Below are 19826 nucleotides of genomic sequence, written 5' to 3' on the forward strand. Positions count from 1 at the left end.
TTCTGAGGTAGCGTTTACTTAACACCACATTTTACGGAAGAGAAAATGGAGGCTTACAAAGAGGTTGAGTAATGTGTCAGAGGTCACACAGTAGTGAATATGGTGCCGAGGTTTGAACTCAGGCCATGTGACTTTGGATACTCTTTACTGCCTTTCCTAAGACAATTTCTAAAGCAGTGCTGTCCAATAGAAATATAATATGAGCTACAAATGCAAGCCCTGTTTGTAATTCAAAATTTTCTAGTGGCCGGTGAAGAAAAAAACCAGGTACAATTAATTTAAAAATATTTTTTATTAAGCTCAGTACATCTATGATATTATCGTTTCAACATCTACTCCATATGAAAAAATAAATGAGATGTTTTACTAAGTCTTTGAAATACAGTGTGTATTTTACTCTGACAGCACGTCTCAATTTGGACTAGCCACATTTCAAGTGCACGATAGCCACATGTGGTGAATGGCTACTCTTTTTGGTCAACGCAGCTCCAAAGGGACAGGAGAGTGGGTGTAAAGTTCTGACCGCCTTTGACTGCTTAGTCAACAGAGAGAGAAAAAACCCTGCTGAAAATCAGCAGACAAAGGAACTGACAGGGAGGAAGGCAGAGTAGTAATTCCTGGGTCTGACCCAGTGAGCAGTGGTGGGTGGAGAAGGGTTTTCCCTTTTATTGCCCTGAAGCTAGTAAGGTATCTTTTTTCTTCCTAAATTGAGACTCAGCATTTTCCCATATTGTTACTCATTAAGGTTAGTTTCCATAGTAGTCTGTTCCTTAAGGCATTTTGGGAATAAATAGGCATTTGTGGCTGGCCACCAGATGTTGTAGCATTATTTCTATGGAAAAGACTTAAGAATTCTAAGGCTTATAAATAACTTGTTTTTAGAATGTCATCTTTTGGTAATTGAGGAGGAGGTGAGATTAGAGAGGAAACTGTAGTGATCATTTGCTTTATGATCATTTGCTTTATGATCTCTAAGTTACAGCTGTCACGGCACAAGGAGGAGAGTAACTTTTTAGTTCATATTTATGGGTAATGCTCATCACCTGTTACTTTCTTCTCCCTGTAACTAGGCTCATAGTAAGCTTTTGCCAATTATTTGTTCAGTTGAATATTAGCTGAGAAGCAAATATTCCTAGCACTGAGCTATTTGAATCGTTTCCTTCATGAACTTCCGTTCTCAAACACTTGTTTCCTGTGGGTCTTACCCCTTATAAAAAGCAGCACAGGCTTATCCTAACAAACTAAATAACATAGAAGTGTAGAAAGAATGGACAGCCCTCTCCTTCCTCTGTTCTGAAAAGGCAAACCTGTGCACTGTCTAAAAGCATGTCAAACAGGAGTTTTATATCTTTGTGAATGGAAAAATGAAATACTGATATATCAGAGATTTTTAAGGGAATGTTGGGTCTTAGGCTTATACTGATGTTAAGGTTTGTGTACATTCCATTGAAGTATTTATAGAACTTACAGTTGAGAAAATCATAAATCACCAGAGACTTAGAACACCAAGAAAGGGGCTGCATAATAAAGTGGTTTTGTAAGTTCAAAAATATTTGAAAAATATGATAAACGCTATGTAGAGCATGATATGGGAGTATAACCTTGGTCAGTAAGTGGAAATTAGGAAGCCAAATACTTGCTGAATACTGGGGAGAGGTAGAACTTCTTAATGAAAACATTTGATTATAAGTAGTTGAGAGATATTTTTAAAATGGGCATGTATTTTTTTAAAATCAATTCCTGACGATCACCTGGAGTCCTACATTTGTGTCTACAGCCTCTGCTTAGATCATTTCATTTCAATGCATTATTTGTTTTTTGAATGCTGTCCTTGTGGGACACCAGGGAGAAAAACCTAATCACTGCTCTCCAGGAATTTGTGTTTTGATGCATTTTCAGCTAATTCTTAAAAATCTGTTATTTACTAAATTTCTTTTGACCTTGTTTGCTCATTTCGCCTCACATTGCTTCTCAGTAAAGTGCAAAAAGTCAGAGATCACCTCTATCAGTGTTTTCATCCTTTTCTTTTTTTAAAAAACCCCTCCTTTTGATAAAATAAATATCTCATCACCTGTTGTAAGTTTCTACTTTTTAAAATTTCTTGAAATATCATTTATATGGAAGATAAGTCAATTTTTGTTTTAAAAGAAGGAAACACATCAGAAGTACATTGAGTTTACGCATAAAACTTCCCATCCTTTCCCTTTCATACCCTCACTCCCACTCCCCTCCCTGGACATTACTGCTGTTAGCATTGCGATGTGTGTCCTCGCAATTCTTTCCCGTCTGTATATTTACTTAATTAGTTAAGTAGGTATTTAAGTGCCTTCTTAAATATGTACATACACACATGCATATTTTTTCATAAATGGATCCTGTTTTACTGAGGCCTGCTCTTTTTTGCTGACTGTGTTTTGGAGCTCAGGTCAAACATTCAGATCTATTCCATCCTTATTAATGGCTGCATTGTCAGGACACAATTTATTTTCCCATTGCCATATTGATGGACATTTTATCCTCTAGCTTTTTGCTGTTATAAGCAGTGCTGAATTAATAACTTATATAACCCTAGAAGTACAGTTGCAGGGTTATAGGAAATGTGTATGTAAAAATTTGACAGACTCTGCCAAAAACAGTATGTAAGAGCATTTTTTCCTACCTATATGATTTAGTTATAGAGTTTTAGAACTTGAAGCGACCACAGAATGTGCCCTGACCCCTCCCAGCCCTTTTCAAAGGTTGAAACTGAGTCTGGAGACCTGAAATGATTGCCCAGATCTTACCCAGCAGAGCTCTGAGTACTTCCCAGTCTCTGATCTCTGTTCCCTGGGAAGCATCTTAGTTTACACACGTTGTATATTGCAAGGTTCTACCATACTGTTTATCTGTTTCTGTCTCTTCTTTGTTATTACTTAAAACAAACTTCCTTTTCAGTCTCAGATTTTCCGATAGTGTCTTGAGACTCCTGCTCTTGCCACCTTGTCTGCATAGAACATCTTTCATTTAATATCCTTAAAAAACTACCTTCTTCCGTTATTTAAAACCCACCTTATCCACAGGGTGTAGGGATTACTTTAGATTTACCCGTGGGCACAGCACAGCAAAGGAAGTGTTTTATGCATCCTACTTTCTCGTCAGCAGCTAACCCCACCCTGTTGACCAAGTAAAACATAAGCTTCTTTGTTTATAAATTTGGAGAAGGAAATAGACTGCAGGCATTTGTCTGTTGCAGCATTTCTGTTACATTTGATCATTTTATGTGTGTTAAATAACGTGATGCCATCTCAATGAAATGAAATCCAACTTAACATTAACAAATTTATTATTCACAATTTATTTTTTCACTTAGAAATGACCTTCAGAAAATATTCTTCTTAAAAAATAAATAGATTCTCCTCCTCTTGTGTCAATATATTTATTCCTAAGGTGCCTGCGTAGTAGGCTTGTTTCTCTTATAAAGGCGTGGTCCTAGTGTCTTTTCTTGATGGGCTATGAGAATTTCTGTCAGTGACATCCCAAGTTGGTGCTGTAGCTGAGCTGGTCACGGATCAAGATTATGGCTTTAGGTAATGGACCAACTGATGAAATTCTAAGGAACAGAGATTAGCCTTGATGCATATTTTGATCATGATAAAAGAAATAGAATTAAATATTAGATGTGAATTAAATTTGGTCCATGAATGCTGTTCAAAACTGAAGACAGCAGTCTAATCATAACCTCATCAATTATTCAGTAGCATCTTGGGGGGATTAGTGCACAGAATATAGACAATCTATCCACTACCCTCTAGAGTTCTTGTTCTAAAACAGATTATTCTCTTTTTTTATGGGTTTTATTCTCCCACAGTAAGTGAAGTTTATATGTGCACCAGAAGAGGGTGAAAGGCAGGCCACATATTTGCTTATTCATGGGGCTTTGTGGAAAATTTGGGGTAAGATTAAGTTTGAAACATGAAAGGGTGACAGTTTTACAGGAAAACCCCATTTTTCTAATCTTGAGACACAGACTTTTTAAACTTTTTGCCTAAGGTTTTCTGTCCCTAAAATGAAAGTTATTTGCTTGGCATGTTGTTCCTTCCCTTATTCGTACGTATACACTACAGATTTGGCTTTGGCTGTAGATTTGGATCAGTGGCTGTTGTTTGGACGGTAACTCCTGGGCTACATGAGGATAATTATCTCTGAGTTGTATTCTTTTTTTTTTTCTTTTTCATTGCAATAGAGAATGGTATGTTGGAGAAATAAAGACAATGCTCATAAAACTGAAGAGAAGAGATTATATGGGGGGAAAACAAAAGGAAGACTAGTATAATTTGTGAACATTTCCTTTAGATTATGTTCTAGAATGGCCACAAATAAATTTATAAATCAAGATTTTAGGTGGACTAATTTCTCAGAGTTGATCTTTTTTTTATTTCACAGAAAATAGCCGAGATACCAGGGTTTAACAAACTGCATCAAAATATGCACAGTAGAACATTTTTATAACATCTACAAATGAAAAGCCAATTTCCTTTACACAGACAGTAATGCAAATGTTCACAGTAGCTTTGCTACAAAGAAATTAAATTGTTGCAATTGATGAGTCCACTGCTTTAATGGGGAGTTCATGCTATAATAACCTTTATTAATTAGGAAAATATCATATAATTTAAATCTAGGCAAGAATATTACAGACTCGTAAGTTGCCACTGAAGAAATTAAACAGAAATAGCTTGTCCTGTATTTTCAAATATTATTACAACTAATAACCTCTGCACTCATCATGACTTTTTCATTGTTTTTTGGCTCTAGGTGCGTATATTTTTCTATTCCCAGCATATAGTTCATGCAGTTTTCACTGGACTTGAGACCAATAAGGCTGAGAACCCAAAAAAGGATAGTTATATAAACTCTGAGATCTGTAAGTGATAGCCACTTCTTAGAGTTGTGGTCTGTGACTTGTTCCCAAAAGTCGTCTCATCTTATGGAAGGTTGCCTTATAGGAAGTCACACAGTGGAACAAACAAGAGCTGAGAGACCGAGGGAAGTTTTGTTGCTGGATAATGTAGGTCTTTGGGTAAACATTCAGAATTTAGGTTAATAAAATCTTGTAAGTTTCTGTATCTTATCCCTTTCTGAAGCACAAGCTCAAGAGGTACTTTGTAGGGAAGAAAGAAGCAGCAGCAAGCTTCAGTATTTGGGGAAACTTTAAAACATAACAGAATGAAGCTCTCTTGGGTCCTTTGATAGTTATTTTGTTCTAGGACACCTGATTTGAATGCTTTTGCTTGATTGCAAGTATTTAGGAAAGATTGTTTTAATGAAAGATTGGATCTGGAGAGACTGAAGAAGGCTTGAATTGAACAGAAAATAAAAGCACTGCAAGTTATGTATTGGGCTGGTTTTGCCTTGGGAGTCTTGGATGTTTTGTGATTGAATAATAGAGTAGCTTCTCGCAGCCACCACAGAATTAGATATCATTGCCAAACTGAGCCAGGCACATTGCCTAGTCTGGGAGAATACTTCTTAAAAAGATGGTCCAAGGCCACTCACTGGTGGGCCCTGATCAAAAATATTGGCAAATGTCAGGCAATCTCATAGTCTTTCATTTATATATAGCCTTTGGCAGCTTACTAATAACCAATCAAGTGAAACATGAAGGGTAAGCAAAATGTGGCATTCATAAGTCCACATTAGCATAATACTAGAGTTTATAAAGGATTCTGATTTGGTATTCTGCTAAGAAGTCTGGCTACTGTGCAATCTGTAGCAACATTGCAAAGCTCCTAGTCCACATATGAATGTGCATGCATAAGTTAGACTTATTTTACATCAGTGTATCTTGAGTTGGTTATGCTTTTCAGTTGTTTCTATTCTTGTTTTATTATAAATTACTGTTTAGCCTTATTATCAATTTAATGTGTTATAGGTTGTTCAGTTAACCCTGTAGTGTATATTGATGCATATTTGTATTAACAATATTCTTAGTCCGTAGTTTTTCAATAAATAGAGTTCACTACATCACAGTTAAAATATGAATTATTCTCCCCGATTAGTAAAGCAGATGTATATGTAATCTCCAAAAGTTGGCTTGAAAAATGACACTTCATTCTTACCTCTTGTGGCATATTTTACCTGGTCTGGATAGAGTGTGTTAAAAAAGTTTGAGACTTGTTGGTCTGAGAAGCTAGTTGGCAGGTCTAGGAGTCAGAGTTAGAATCATATCTGGTTTCTTCTGTGTTGCTACAGCATAGCTCTTATAAGTTCAGGACCTTGAAAGACCTTGGTTTGAATCTGCTATTTATTGTCTATGTCCTCGGACAAGTTGCCTAATCTTGTCTGCGTCTCAATTTGCTATCTGTAGAATAGGATACAAAACATTCCTACCTAATCCAGTTCTTTGAATATTACATCAGATGTGTGTATAACATGCTTAGGACTCTTCCTGGCTTGTAGTAAGTTTTCGATAAATAGTAACCATTATTATTAGGTGGAAGTACTTTCTGTGTCCCTACTGCAAACTGGTTGATTTGCTGCTAGATTGTAATTTTGTTTTAAGCTTCTTTTTGGGTTAAAGCGTTCAACTAATACTCATTTATTCAATGTATGTTTTAAAACCTTTTGTATGGAGGTTTGTTGTTAATAACAGTGTATGTTTCAAATGATCTTCATGATTATTTCAAATTTTGGGGTCACTTTTTAATTGAACTATATTTGACATATAACATAAATTTAAGGTGTGCAAGGTGTTAATCAGATTCATTTATATATTGTAATATGATTGCCATTGTAGCAATAATTAGCACTTCTATCACATTACATAATTATCATTTCTTTTTAGTGGATGGAATAACTAAGTTCTAGTCTCTTAGCAAGTTTGATGATTATAATACAATATTGTTGTCTGTATTCATTATACTGTGCATTAGATCTCTAGGATTCATTGGGGAGTCACCTTATAAAGTCTGATTACTAAGAGTAGAGTTGTAATAATGGCCGTTTTCTTGTTGTTTGTGTTGGCAATGTTATATTATCTTCAATCAGTGGTTTCCTTGCAGGGACCTTTTTTAATCTACTTGCCACTTTGTGAGCGATAATTTGAAAATTCACATAAGCAGACACAGGTAGACCTGATACTTCCCTTGAACAAATGAGGACGCTATCTTCAGCTCTGCCTCTTTGTGGAATTCTCACTCTTCTCTCAAGGCACCTATTTATTTTATGAGACAAGTGACTGTTTTTGACATATAGATTATGAGAGGGAGGCAGTGTCCATCCACATATTAAATACTACTAAAGATTAATTTTTTTCTCATTTTTCTAGGTTAAAAATACATACCAATAGAAGTTTTAAGGTTTTCTTCTTAAATTCCTATGGTTTGTATTACACTCTCCCTGGGATGTGAGCACCCTATTTTGGAGAGCAAGTAGCCAGTTATTTGAATAGTAATTCTTATTCTGATACAAGAGTATAACAGATAATTTTCTGAGTTCCTGTTCATTTAATATTCTGTTTAGTGTAGTTGTAGTTGTTTTGGTATAGTACTTACGGAAAATAACTGTATTTGACTTTCTAAAAATCATGGCCTGCTAGTTCTAGAATTGACATTATTTGTCATCTGGTCCTACCTTGCTCAGTAGACAGTGAGTTCTTCAAAGGTAGTGACTTTATCTTTTACTAGTCTTTGTGTTTCTGTCATCATACACTGGACCTGTGTGGTACAGAGAACTCCATAAATCTTTTATTGAATGAATTATATTCAGATTCAGAAACTAGTTTGTCCCTTGGCAAAGATGTGAAGAATAAATGTGGTAATTGGTAAATGGAGTTACATACACTCTCAATAAGATAATCTTGTTAGATATTTTATGATACAGTTCTTTAGTGTTCCAAGCTGAGCATATCTATAAACATTTATTTACAAACATATAAAATCATAGAGTGACAAGAATTTGGAGCTGGACTAGATGTTAGAAATCATTTAATCTTTTCCAGAGAAAGACATTGCAGGAATCCTGAGACTAGAAAATGCCCATGAACTCCAGTCATGTTTTTCCCTGTAGCACTTTACTGCCTGGCAGATATTACTCTTCTGCTGGGTTTAGAATTGCATTTGCAAAACAGCAGAATCAAGGTCACATCTACCAGTATGGTCAGTCTACACCTGTTTATTCAAACTTTTGGATGACAAGGATAGAGTATATATCAAAAGAAGTGAGATATCCTTCCCATGAGAAAGTAGAATGTGATTTTTGAGTGTTTAAGATGCAGACAGGACATCATTTATCTCCCCAAGTGATATTAATTTAAAGTTTAAGGAATACTGCTTCAGATTACACACCACATGGGTACCAAGAGCAGGAAGAAATTGCTAAACCATATGCTTGTAAATGCCATCTCTTTCCTCATGAGAAAAATCATTTATATTTTGCAATTAAAGAGCAGAAGGTCTTTTTTCCCATAAAGGCCTTTCAGTCAGGAAATATGCGGGGTGGAGGCGGCTTCCCAGGGGACATTTATATAGCAGTCAAGGACTCATTGGCATCTCTACCTGGTGGAACTTTGCTCTTTGTCTATTTTCTGATTAAACTCTGGAGAATAAACTTTAATTCTAAAAAATGTGGTAAGCCCTTGTTAAAGAAAAGTTTGTAAACAGTTCTGCTAGAAGTGAGCTTTAGAAATCGATATTTAGGTCAACTTGGTTTTTTCAGACTCCTGAAGAGGCAATTATAACATTACAACATTATGAAGACATATGGTGCTCTCACTTTATTGATGGACATTGTTCATTATTTTAGTTAGAACAAATAGGTGTGGGTTTCTTACTGCATAACGAACAGTCAGTAACCCTGAGAATCTTAGTACTGCTGGTTTAGTCATTTTTTTGATTTTTGCTGCATTTCAATTCATGAATGTTAACCAACCATAAAAAACAGTGTAGTTTCTCTACCACCATCCTTGGTAAATAAATCCATATGAAGTCCCAAAACCCTCAACTAATAGTTGTATGTAGTATCATGAATGATACTGTGTCCTGGTTGATGTATTCCTGCCCTCCCTTACCGTGAGGCCCTGTTCCCCCTGCTTTCATGCTCTTTTCCTTCCTCCCACCTTGAAGGAACAGCTTGAGTGAATAGATTACCCTTGCCCTATCCTGTGAACGTCAGCAAATTTAGACTCTGGGATTGTCAACAGGACCAAATCTCAGAGCACTTTGTTTGCATCTGAGAAAATCTGCCTTTAGTCTAGAAGAAGTCATACTGAAAATCTCTAAGGTGAAGATCATTAGTTGGGATGTATCAGACAGAGTGTCCTAGTAAGCTATGCTACCCAGGTATCTGATATTCATTACTTTTTGCCTGTCTTACTGTAATGAACTTTTTGTCCTTGCCTTCAAGTTGTTAATTAATTTTTATCTGTGCAGATAAAATATAGTCCCTCTGCTTACCATTCTGTCTTAGTCACTAGATCAGCTACTGCTAGTTGTGGCAAATTAAAATACTAGCTGTCTCATACACAAACTTATTTATTTTGTAATTTTAGTGACCAAAGTTACTGAAATATTTGAATATAATTTTATTACAAGTAAGACATGCTTGTTAGAAAGATTTTTTTTTTTTTTTAAGCTTTTATTTTTTCTTTTTCTCCCCAAAGCCCCCCGGTACATAGTTGTATATTCTTCGTTGTGGGTCCTTCTAGTTGTGGCATGTGGGACGCTGCCTGAGCGTGGTTTGATGAGCAGTGCCATGTCCGCACCCAGGATTCAAACCAACGAAACACTGGGCCGCCGGCAGCGGAGCGCGCAGACTAAACCACTCGGCCACGGGGCCAGCCCCGCTTGTTAGAAAGATTTTAAACATTATAGAAATATGTGATGCACTATGTAAAATTTTTCCCACAACCCTGATCCATTAGGTTGACCCTTGTTACCAATTTGGTGTTTACTTTTTATTTAACAAAATAAAATTGTACTATGGTACTGTTTTGCAGCTTGCCTTTTTGCATGTAAATACATTTATCGAGGAATTTTTTCAGTATTAGGAATAAATAACTTTATTCTTTTTAAATTATTGTATAATATTCCGTTACATGGACTTACTGTTACTTGTTTATTCAATTCCCATGAAATGGGCACTTAAGTTTTTTTCCGATTTTTTACTGTTACAGAAAGTGCTGAAGTTAACATCCTTGTGTATTTAATTTTGTGCTCTTGTGTGAATATCCAGCTTACTTTTTTCAAAATGGCTAGCCAACATCTTTTATTGAAAAAAATCCCTATTTTCTCCCACTGAATTGAAATGCTACATTTATATATATACTGAATTCCTATGTATACTTGGGTTTATTTCTGAACTAATATGTTCTAATGATCTGTCTCTTAATAGAATATTGTTTTAATTGCTTTAGTTTGTTATTTGCTCTCCTGTCCAGTAAGCTGGCCCCCGTCAGTGCTCTTCTTTTTCAGAACATGTATCAAATCACATATTTATTCTTCCAGATTAACTCCTTTACCCCAATTTACTTTAAAAACTCTGTTGTGATTCTGATTAGGATTACTTTTAATTCCTGTGTTAATTAGAACTGTGTCTCAAAGCTTAAAAAACCTCTTGATAAATATAAAATTCTCACTTCTCTTTCTCAATTTTCTGTTATGTGTCCCCATTTGTCAATTACTTTTTTTGACTGTGTGTAGCCCTACCAAGAATGTTTGCTGAATTTTGCTTTTTATTAATACAGCATTGTTTTTGTTCACAATATAAAATACAATAAAATATCAAATATGCTTATGGACAGCTAATCTTTGACAAAGGTGCTAAGAACATACAATGAAGAAAGGAAAGTCTCTTCAATAAATGGTGTTGGAAAAACTGGATAGCCACATGCAAAAGAATGAAAGTAGACCATTATCTTACACTATACACAAAGATAAACTCAAAATTAATCAAAGACTTGAAGGTAAGATCTGAAACCATAAAACTTCTAGAAGAAAATATAGACAGTACAGTCTGACATCAGTCTTAAAAGGATCTTTTTGCATACCATGTCTACTTGGACAAGGGAAACAAAGGAAAAAATAAACAAGTGGGACTTAGACTAAAAAGCTTCTGCAAGGCAAGGGAAACCAGGACCAAAACGAAGACAACACACCAATTGGGAGAAAATATTTACAAATTATATATCTGTCAAGAGGTTAATCTCCATAATATATGAAGAACTCTCACAACTCAACATCAAACAAAACAAACAACCTGATCAAAAAATGGGCAGAGGATATGAACAGACATTTCTCCAAAGAAGATATGTAGATGGCCAATAGGCACATGAAAAGATGTTCAGCATCATTAATCATTAGGGAAATGCAAATGAAAACTACACTCAGATATCACTTTGTACCCGTTAGAATGGCTATAATCACCAAGACAAAAAATACCAAATGTTGGAGAGGTTGTGGGAGGAAGGGGAACTCTCATCCACTGCCAGTGGGAATGCAAACTGGTGTAGCCACTATGGAAAACAGTATGGAGGTTTCTCAAAAAATTAAAAAGAGAAATAGCATACGACCCAGGTATCCGACTGTTGGGTATTATCCAAAGAACTTGAAATCAACAATTCAAAGGAACATATGCATCCATCTCTTCATTGCAGCATTATTCACAATAGCCAAGACGTGGAAGCCACCCATGTGCCCATCAACTGATAATTGGATAAAGAACATGTGGTGTCATACACACACACACAATGGAGTACTACTCAGCCATAAAAAAGACACAATTGTCCCATTTGCAGCAATGTAGATGGACCTGGAGGGTATGATGTTAAGTGAAATAAGCCAGACAGAGAAATACAAACACTATGATTTCACTCATGCGTGGAAGATAAACACATGGACAAAGAGAACTAACTGTTTAGTGGTTACCAGGGGGAAGGGGGTTGGAGGGGGCAGAAAGGGTGAAGGGGCATACTTATATGGTGACCAACAAATAATAATGTACAACTGAAATTTCACAATGTTGTAAACTCTCGTCTCAATAAAAAAATATCAAATATGCTTTTTTCATGTGGTGATTTGGAGATAATTGGTGTCTTTACAACATTGGGTCTTTCTATTTCCAAACAATATATGTCTGTTCATTTATTTTTCTTAAATCTCTCAGTAGAGTTCTATAATTATTTCTTTTACATGTTCTGTGAGTTTATACCTAGTGTTTATTGCATGTGTTTTGCAGTTATAAATTGCAAATCTCTTTCCTTATATTTTTCTAGCTGGTTGTTTTTGGTGTGGAAGGATACTATATATTTTCATATAATAATTTTATGTGGTCACATTAGTGAACCTCCCTTATTTTCTCTCACATTTTTTCAGTTGATTCCTATGGATTTTTCATGTGGGCAATCAGATTATCTGCAAATAGTGATTATTTTGCCTCTTTGTTTCCTAATCCACTTGACTTTAACTTGATTTTCTTTTTTGTGTGTGTGAGGAAGACTGGCCCTGAGCTGACATCTGTTGCCAGTCTTCCTCTTTTTTTTTGCTTGAGGAAGATTGTTGCTCACCTAACATCTGTGACAGTCTTCCTCTATTTTTTGTATGTGAGACATTGCCACAGCATGGCATGATGAGTGGTGCATTGTTCTGTGCCCAGGATCCAAACTCACAAACATCCGAACCATGAAGTGGGGCACAGGAACTTAACCACTACACCTCCGGGCCAGCGCCAACTTGACTTTCTTAACTCTGTTGTTGTTTGTTCCTGAAAAATGTTAATAGTGATAAGAGTAGACATCCTTGTTTTATTTCTGAACTTTCTAGGAGTTTCTCTTGTTTTATTATTAACCAGATGCTTACAGCTGTTACAGTTAGGTTGTGTATGTGTGTATCAAGTTAAGAAAGTACTGTTTTATTTCTACTCAATTAAAACTTTTTTCTATAAGCTTATTAATGATTGTTTAAAAAGGTATTTTAGCTTTTATTGAGCTAATTATATGATTTTCTTTCTCCTTTGAATGTTTAATTTGATGACTTGGTTATTTTTCCTAATATTCGTCTATCATTTTTGGAGTTGACCCACTTTGTCATGAATCCTTCTGCTTCATTCTGTTTTGCAGTATTTTACATAAGATTTTTTTCATTTGTACTAGTCTTTGAGTGTGTGGGTATGGTCACATCTTTGTGTCAGGATTACATTGCCTTCAAAAGAAGAAGCAGAAAACTACTTCTTTTGTGTGTGTGTGAGGAAGATTGTCCCTGAGCTAACATCTGTGCCAATCTTCCTTACTTTTTATGTGGGACACCTCCACAGCATGGCTGATGAGTGGAGTAGGTCCACACCTGGGATCTGAACCTGCGAACCCGGCTGCCTAAGTGGAGTGCGTGGAACTTTAACCACCCGCCCACGGGGCCGGCCCCCAGAAAACTTTCCTTCTTCCCATATGCACAGGAATGGTTTTGATAACATTGGGATTATCTGATCCTTGAAGTTTTGAAGAGACCTGTCCATAAACTGTTTGGATCTGGCGTATTGGGAGATCAGGGGTCAGGAATACATTTGGGCAGGGGGTAGGTTATATTCTTAGGATCCCTTTCTCCTATCGAACTCTAAGATTAAGTAAGCATATCAGATAGGACTTTAGACTCCTTGTTTTCAGTGCTTTTGCTAACATTATTAGATCCCTTGGTTGTTTCTGGAGCTATAGAGAAAAGAGTTAACATACAGGACTGAACTGCTATCTTTAGAAAGGCCTGCTTGCAAGGTGGTCTGTGTCTGGCGTCTGGGAACTTAGATTTTAGAAGGGTTCCTGCCATTAATTGATAAGAGTGGTTCACTTAAACTGTTTGCACAAACAGTATGGTTTATGTTAAACACAGCTTTCCTTCTGGGAATCTGGAATTTGGATACATGCCAGGCAAGGGCTACTTACACAGGGCTACCTACACAAACAGCCCCCACTCAATACTCTTGGCAGATTGGGTCTCTAACAAGCTTCCCGGCTGGCAACATGTAACAAGTTGCTGTCACAGCTTGCTGGGGGAATTAAGCACATCCGGTGTAACTCTGCCAGCCCTGGTGCTCTAGTGCTTAAGATTCTCTCTTGCTCTCACCGCTGCAGCTGGGGTTTGTTCCCTGGTCAGGAAACCACCCATCTACTGTTGGTTGTCATACTGTGGCAGCTGAGTGTTGCTGTGATGCTGAAAGCTATGCCACCGGGATTTCAAATACCACCAGGGTCACTCATGGTGAACAGGTTTCAGTGGAGCTTCCAGACTAGACAGACTAGGAAGAAGGACCTGGCCACCCACTTCTGAAAAACTGGCCATCAAAACCCTACGAGTAGCAGCAGAGCATTGTGAATGCTGGAAGGTGAAAGGATGGTACAGAAAGATGGGTCAGGGTTTTGCTCTGCTGTACACTGGGTTGCTAGGAGTCCAAATTGACTCGACAGCGCTAACAACAACAACAAAATTCAACTCCGTTGGGAGAGGACCCTTTGGAAACTTATCTCTGGTTTTCCCCCAGAGTTTGCCCCTTGTGCCTTTTCAAAACCTTTGCTGATTTCGCTTTGTATTCTCTCACGGTAATAAATCTCAGCCTCGAGTACAACCATGTGCTGAGTTGTGAGAGTCCATTTCACATGATGGGCCAAAACAGTGATATTAAAAGGCAGTGGCAGAGTAATAAAATATAACAAAAAAAACTCTACTATAACCATGTCATTACTACTGTGGAAACAATCTCATGGAAGTTAGAAAATTTGTCAAAGATCACATTTGTCGTTAGTGGCAGAATAAGTTTTAAAGCTTAAACAATTCAATAAACAGTTTTACTCTGTAAACTTTAAAACGTTTTTCCAATTTTATTTATCAAATTAAAATTTGTGGTTTAAAAATTAACTTTATTGATGTGTGGTTTCTAAAACATGCTTTTTAAAATGCAAGTGGGTGGATCCAGACTGTCACTGTAGATCAGCCTAGGGCATCAGGCAAAAATATTTTCTGCATACAAACTGTGGTATTGGTAACTTTGTTAGCACCATTTGCCTCTTTGCAATAAGATTCACAATGGAATCATATCCTAAATGAACTTTCTCAGTGGATATCTTGTTTGTGTATTTGTGCACCTGAGTAATGGGTGTGAACCTAGAACAACAGAGCCCAAATCAGTGGCTCTTTTCCAGGCTGCTCATTAGCATCATTTTAGAACAGTGATTCCACGTTCCAGGCCAATAAATCAGAATCTCTGATGGGTAGAGCTCAGGCATCTTTTTTTAAGTTCCCACGTTATTCCAACGTGTGGCAAGCTCATTGAGAATCACTGGTCTAATGAAAATTATTTCTATATGCTAATAAAAATTGTGTGTATTTCATACTAAGTGGCTATTTTCCATACCTGGTAATACTCGCTTTATGTCTCCAGTTGGAAAAGCATAATTAAAATGTAAGTTTAGCAAAATGAAATTGTTTGTATTAAGAAGCGCAGATCTGGAGAACCTATTAAGATAGATGTTTTTATATATGGTATTTATGTTTATTATGTGTCAGTTGAACAATTATATATTTACCTTTGAGCTAATTAACCAGAAATCAATCGTTGTCCCTCAAGAGTCATTTAGTAAATCATTTGAGTCTTACTCATGACCTGGATAAAATTTTAAGAATAGTACACCAGAATGTGTGCTGGTTATATACATTGCATCCTTTAAGCCAGGGAAACTGTCTATTTGTTTAGAGTCATGCACCATCGTTGAAATACTGAATAGAGATGTGAGAATTTGTGTTGAAGAGGAATAGGGTTTTGGAATCAGGTACCAGTAGCTTTCAGAATTTCATGGCTGGCATAGGAAATTGACTGTGTTATTTTGAACATTGATTGGGTAACTCAGCCAGAAAACAAAACAAAAAACAAAACAATCTGACCCTTTGTCTGGAGTACAGTCAGTCCTTGATCATATGTTAGAGCAGGGGTTGGCAAGCTATAGCCTAAGGGTTAAATCCAGCCCTTTTCTGTAAATAGTTTTATTGGAACATAGCTAGGCTCATTCATTTATTTATTGTCTGTAGCTCCTTTTAGACTCCAGTGGCAGAGGTGAATAGTATAGTCTCCAAAGCCTAAAATATTTACCGTCTGACCCTTTGAAGAAAGTTTACCAACTCCTGTGTTAGACTGTTGTATCACACATTAGATGATTGAATCACTCGTGATTTGCTGATTCTCCTGAATAGCTCCTCTTAAGCTGAATTTGGTTGTTGATAAACAGGTGATTTGAGATGATTCAGTTTTTAGGGCTTTCAAATGGAGGTTGCGGTTGAGGGGCAGGGATTTGCCTTGGCGATGAGGGGAGTATGCTGGTAGCCCTCTGATGCTCCTACTATGGGGGGCCAGAAGCTTGTTTACTTACTTGCGGGGAGGGGATTGTCTCCTTGCCTAATTCACCCTCCATGTTCTTCTATGTGGCATTCCTTGCTGTTGCTCCCTCTGTTTTGGATGGGGATAGAGTAGCAGGTAACTGGAGAACCTGGACCATGAGGATTTTCCACTGCAGTCTCTGGGGATAAAGACCATTTTTCACACACCTTGGGAATAGTGTATCTGAATGTGGAAGTTTAAAGATTAAGAATGGTTTAACCTTTAATCCTAGTCCAAGTGAAGAGTTCAAGAAAGTGTAGAGCTCTAGTGGAGAGAGCGTATCTGGCTCAATTCCCCATATCAGTCTCTGGAGCAACCGAGGGATAGCTGGCTCACCTTTGAACTGTCAGCCACATCTCACTTAGGGCACCTGATTGCTGATGAAGACTCTCTTCTACTTGCTGGGCCACTTACACCTGAAAAAGCAGCACCTGCAAATATAGTAGAGCCTTAAGAATATAAACATCTTTAGCTTTCGAAGAGCATAACTCCCCTTTCTAGCCTGTAAAGCTGTTGATCATGTCAAAGTCTTTGATTTTCAGTTAGTTTTGCAGAAAGGCATTGCATACAGAAACAGGGAAGTGCCTGTAAATGAGATAAAATGTAATGATATTCTGGTAAACACAGGCAACCTGATCATCAGAGCTGCAAGTTTGGACTGGAAGTTACAGTTTGGAGAAAAATATTGGGGTTATTCTTTTTTTTGAAGGGGGTTAGGGTGCTTACTAGAAAGTTTTGTTAATAAATGTCAAGTTATTTTTGTGACTCCAGAAGATTATAATTTTTTATAAAATATTTAAGATGGTTTCAGACCAAAACCTCTGAAATTATTTGAAATCTGATGATTTAGTTTATTCTATTTGTGATTTAGGTCCAGATCTGTGCCCAAAGGACTTTTCTACTGGGTTTAATTAGCTATACCCAACCTTTGAAAATCTATCTGTGCTACAAGAGGAATTCCAGTTGTTGATTTTCCTTTTCCTGAGGTACTGAGAAATAAGGGACCATATATGGGTGCAGTTTTCTAGATTGTGATGGCTCCAAGTGCTGTTTGTGTTTGAAGACTTGCGTTTTTGCCTTCCTAGTGTAATGAGGCAGTGAAGGTAGAGGAGTTAATGGAAGCAGGCTGAATTGCTTCCCAGAATGATTGGGTTAATAAAGATATCAGTAATGATGAAATCTCTCGTGTGATTTTTTTTTAAGTATTTTAAAGTTTTACTTAGCTATGTTTATGGTATGTGATTTTTCTAAGTATACTCTCCTCCCACCACTAACTCTCATCCCTTCTCTATGTAATAGATCAGCGACTATCGTCTCTTCTACAAGATGAGTAACAGCCACCCCCTTCGCCCCTTTACTGCAGTGGGGGAAATTGATCATGTGCACATTTTGTCTGAACATATTGGTGCCTTGTTGATTGGGGAAGAATATGGCGACGTCACATTTGTTGTGGAAAAGAAACGTTTTCCTGCCCACAGGGTAATTTTAGCAGCGAGGTGCCAATATTTTCGGTAAGTGTGTAATACTTTTTGAAGATTCAAGTCATTTGTAGAAAACACTGGTATTTTCTACTCTATGAAAAATATGTAACAAAACATAACAATAAATTCTAGCAATCCTTCCATTCAACATCTATAAGCATTTCATCTTTGTAGACTTTTTGTTATTTTTTGAAAATCCCCTTTTCCTTCAGGAGCTGTCTTGGAATTATAGGGTTAGAAGGTGTCCTGGGCTAGATCACCCATTCTATGCCTACATCAACCATTTCTCAAGGTCTCAGGAATATTTCTGAGGCTGAGTCTTTCTTGCCTTTGGCTTCTCCTTACAGCTGATGACTAATGGAACTTAGTATACTGACTTATTGGTAGATAGGTGTCTGGTTGTATAGGTAGATTGACCTCTGGACTTGCTAATGAGCATGTGTACCTTTTAGTTTCAGACTCCTGAGGTCCAGGACCTGTAGATGATGCAGCAGATCTGTCCCTAAGGCTTGCAGTTTGACAACCCTAAATTAAAGGAAACTTAAGTATTTACTGAGGCTGTTTCATAGTTATATTAGAACTAAAACTACACAAGATGTTTGTGTATTAACTAATGTAAAAATCCTACTTACATGTAGCTATCGTTTTATTCAAACCCTTAATTTCCAAGGTTATAAATGTTAAACTGAGCTCTAATTGCTCCACATTTTACCTAATGTTAGCTAACATGGACTCATGACTGCAATATTAGACTGATAATTTATCTTTGATAAATCCATAGAGTGCATATCCATAGAATCATGGATTTGCCTGGGAAACTTAATCTAAAAATTGAGATGTCAGTGGTAGAGAAAATTTCAGTTACCTTCTAACTGTAATCGGATCTTTACAATTAGAATTAACTGAGATAGCAACACAGCAATACCTAGAGACACACATTGTAGTAAAGGGTGTCTCTTGGAAATATTTACTGTTCAGCCAGAGCTCTTACAGTACTGTATAAACATTTTTAGAATGTTCCATCTTGTACATAGTGAAGTGAAGCTAGGAGCTTAGAAAAGAGAGGAGTCCATTGAAGGTTCTAGCTACCACTCTCCCATTCCCCTTGCTAGTGGTCATTGCTAGCTACCAAGGCAGCTGGTCCTGGTCTAGTCATTGTTTGTTACCAGCCTCTGTCCTCTGCTTGCTTTTTCTTTTCTGTTTCTTTCCCTTTTCTTACTTTTGGTCTACTCATTACTATTAAAGTGTTTTTTAAGAGTCCATTCTTTATTAAGTCGGAACTTTTTGGCCTTATGTTTAATATTTGTTAATATTAGATACTTTACCCTCTTTCAAAAATAATTAGAAACAGCTGTATGTGGGTATCTTTTAGGTGATCAGTATATTCTTAAAAGAAATTCAAATACTTTTAGAAATTTGAAGATCATACTGAGTGAATGGAATATACTTCCCTCACTTATCGACCTTGTTCATCGTCTCTCTTTGTGGATAGTGAAGCTTTATAATAACTGATGTCTCATTAGGCTAACCTCAAAGTCATTACCAGTGCTGCCTTAGACAGATTCTCAGTGCTTTAAAGTGGTTTATGAGGCTGCACTGGAACTCTAAGTCTGAGTCCCCACCTTGTGGAAAGTTCCCTCCTGTACAGTTAGCTTGTCTTTATTCTGGAGTTGATAGGCTCTATGACAACACTTAGGAGTGCAGAAAAGGAAGAGTAAAGAGTGATAAAGAAAACGTGTGAAACTGAGAGCAAGAGAACAAGGGGGCAAAAAAAGATTCCCCCTGTTCCTCAAAGTCTCAGAGCAGGACTAGCATTTCAAGGGTTCCCTCCACACCTGCCTGGAACTCCTCCCACCCTTCCCCAGGACCTGGCATTCTTGCTGGCCTCAAGGAAATAGCTGAAACCATCCACGAAAGATTCCCAATATTCCGAGCATACCTCTTCATTGGGTTATACTC

At 37.0% G+C, this 19826-nt stretch overlaps 1 protein-coding gene across 1 annotated transcript in view; it reads left to right on the forward strand.

Annotated features, from left to right (window-relative positions):
- BTBD9 (BTB domain containing 9) overlaps positions 1-19826 on the forward strand; it is a 382599-nt gene that overhangs the window by 19956 nt on the left and 342817 nt on the right. The window contains exon 2 of the mRNA XM_046639501.1: positions 17686-17897. Within this exon, the coding sequence (XP_046495457.1) occupies positions 17713-17897 (185 nt within the window). The 5' untranslated portion in view covers positions 17686-17712. The remainder of the gene's footprint in view (positions 1-17685; positions 17898-19826) is intronic.

Source organism: Equus quagga, chromosome 15, assembly GCF_021613505.1.
Source record: "Equus quagga isolate Etosha38 chromosome 15, UCLA_HA_Equagga_1.0, whole genome shotgun sequence".
NCBI lineage: Eukaryota > Metazoa > Chordata > Mammalia > Perissodactyla > Equidae > Equus > Equus quagga.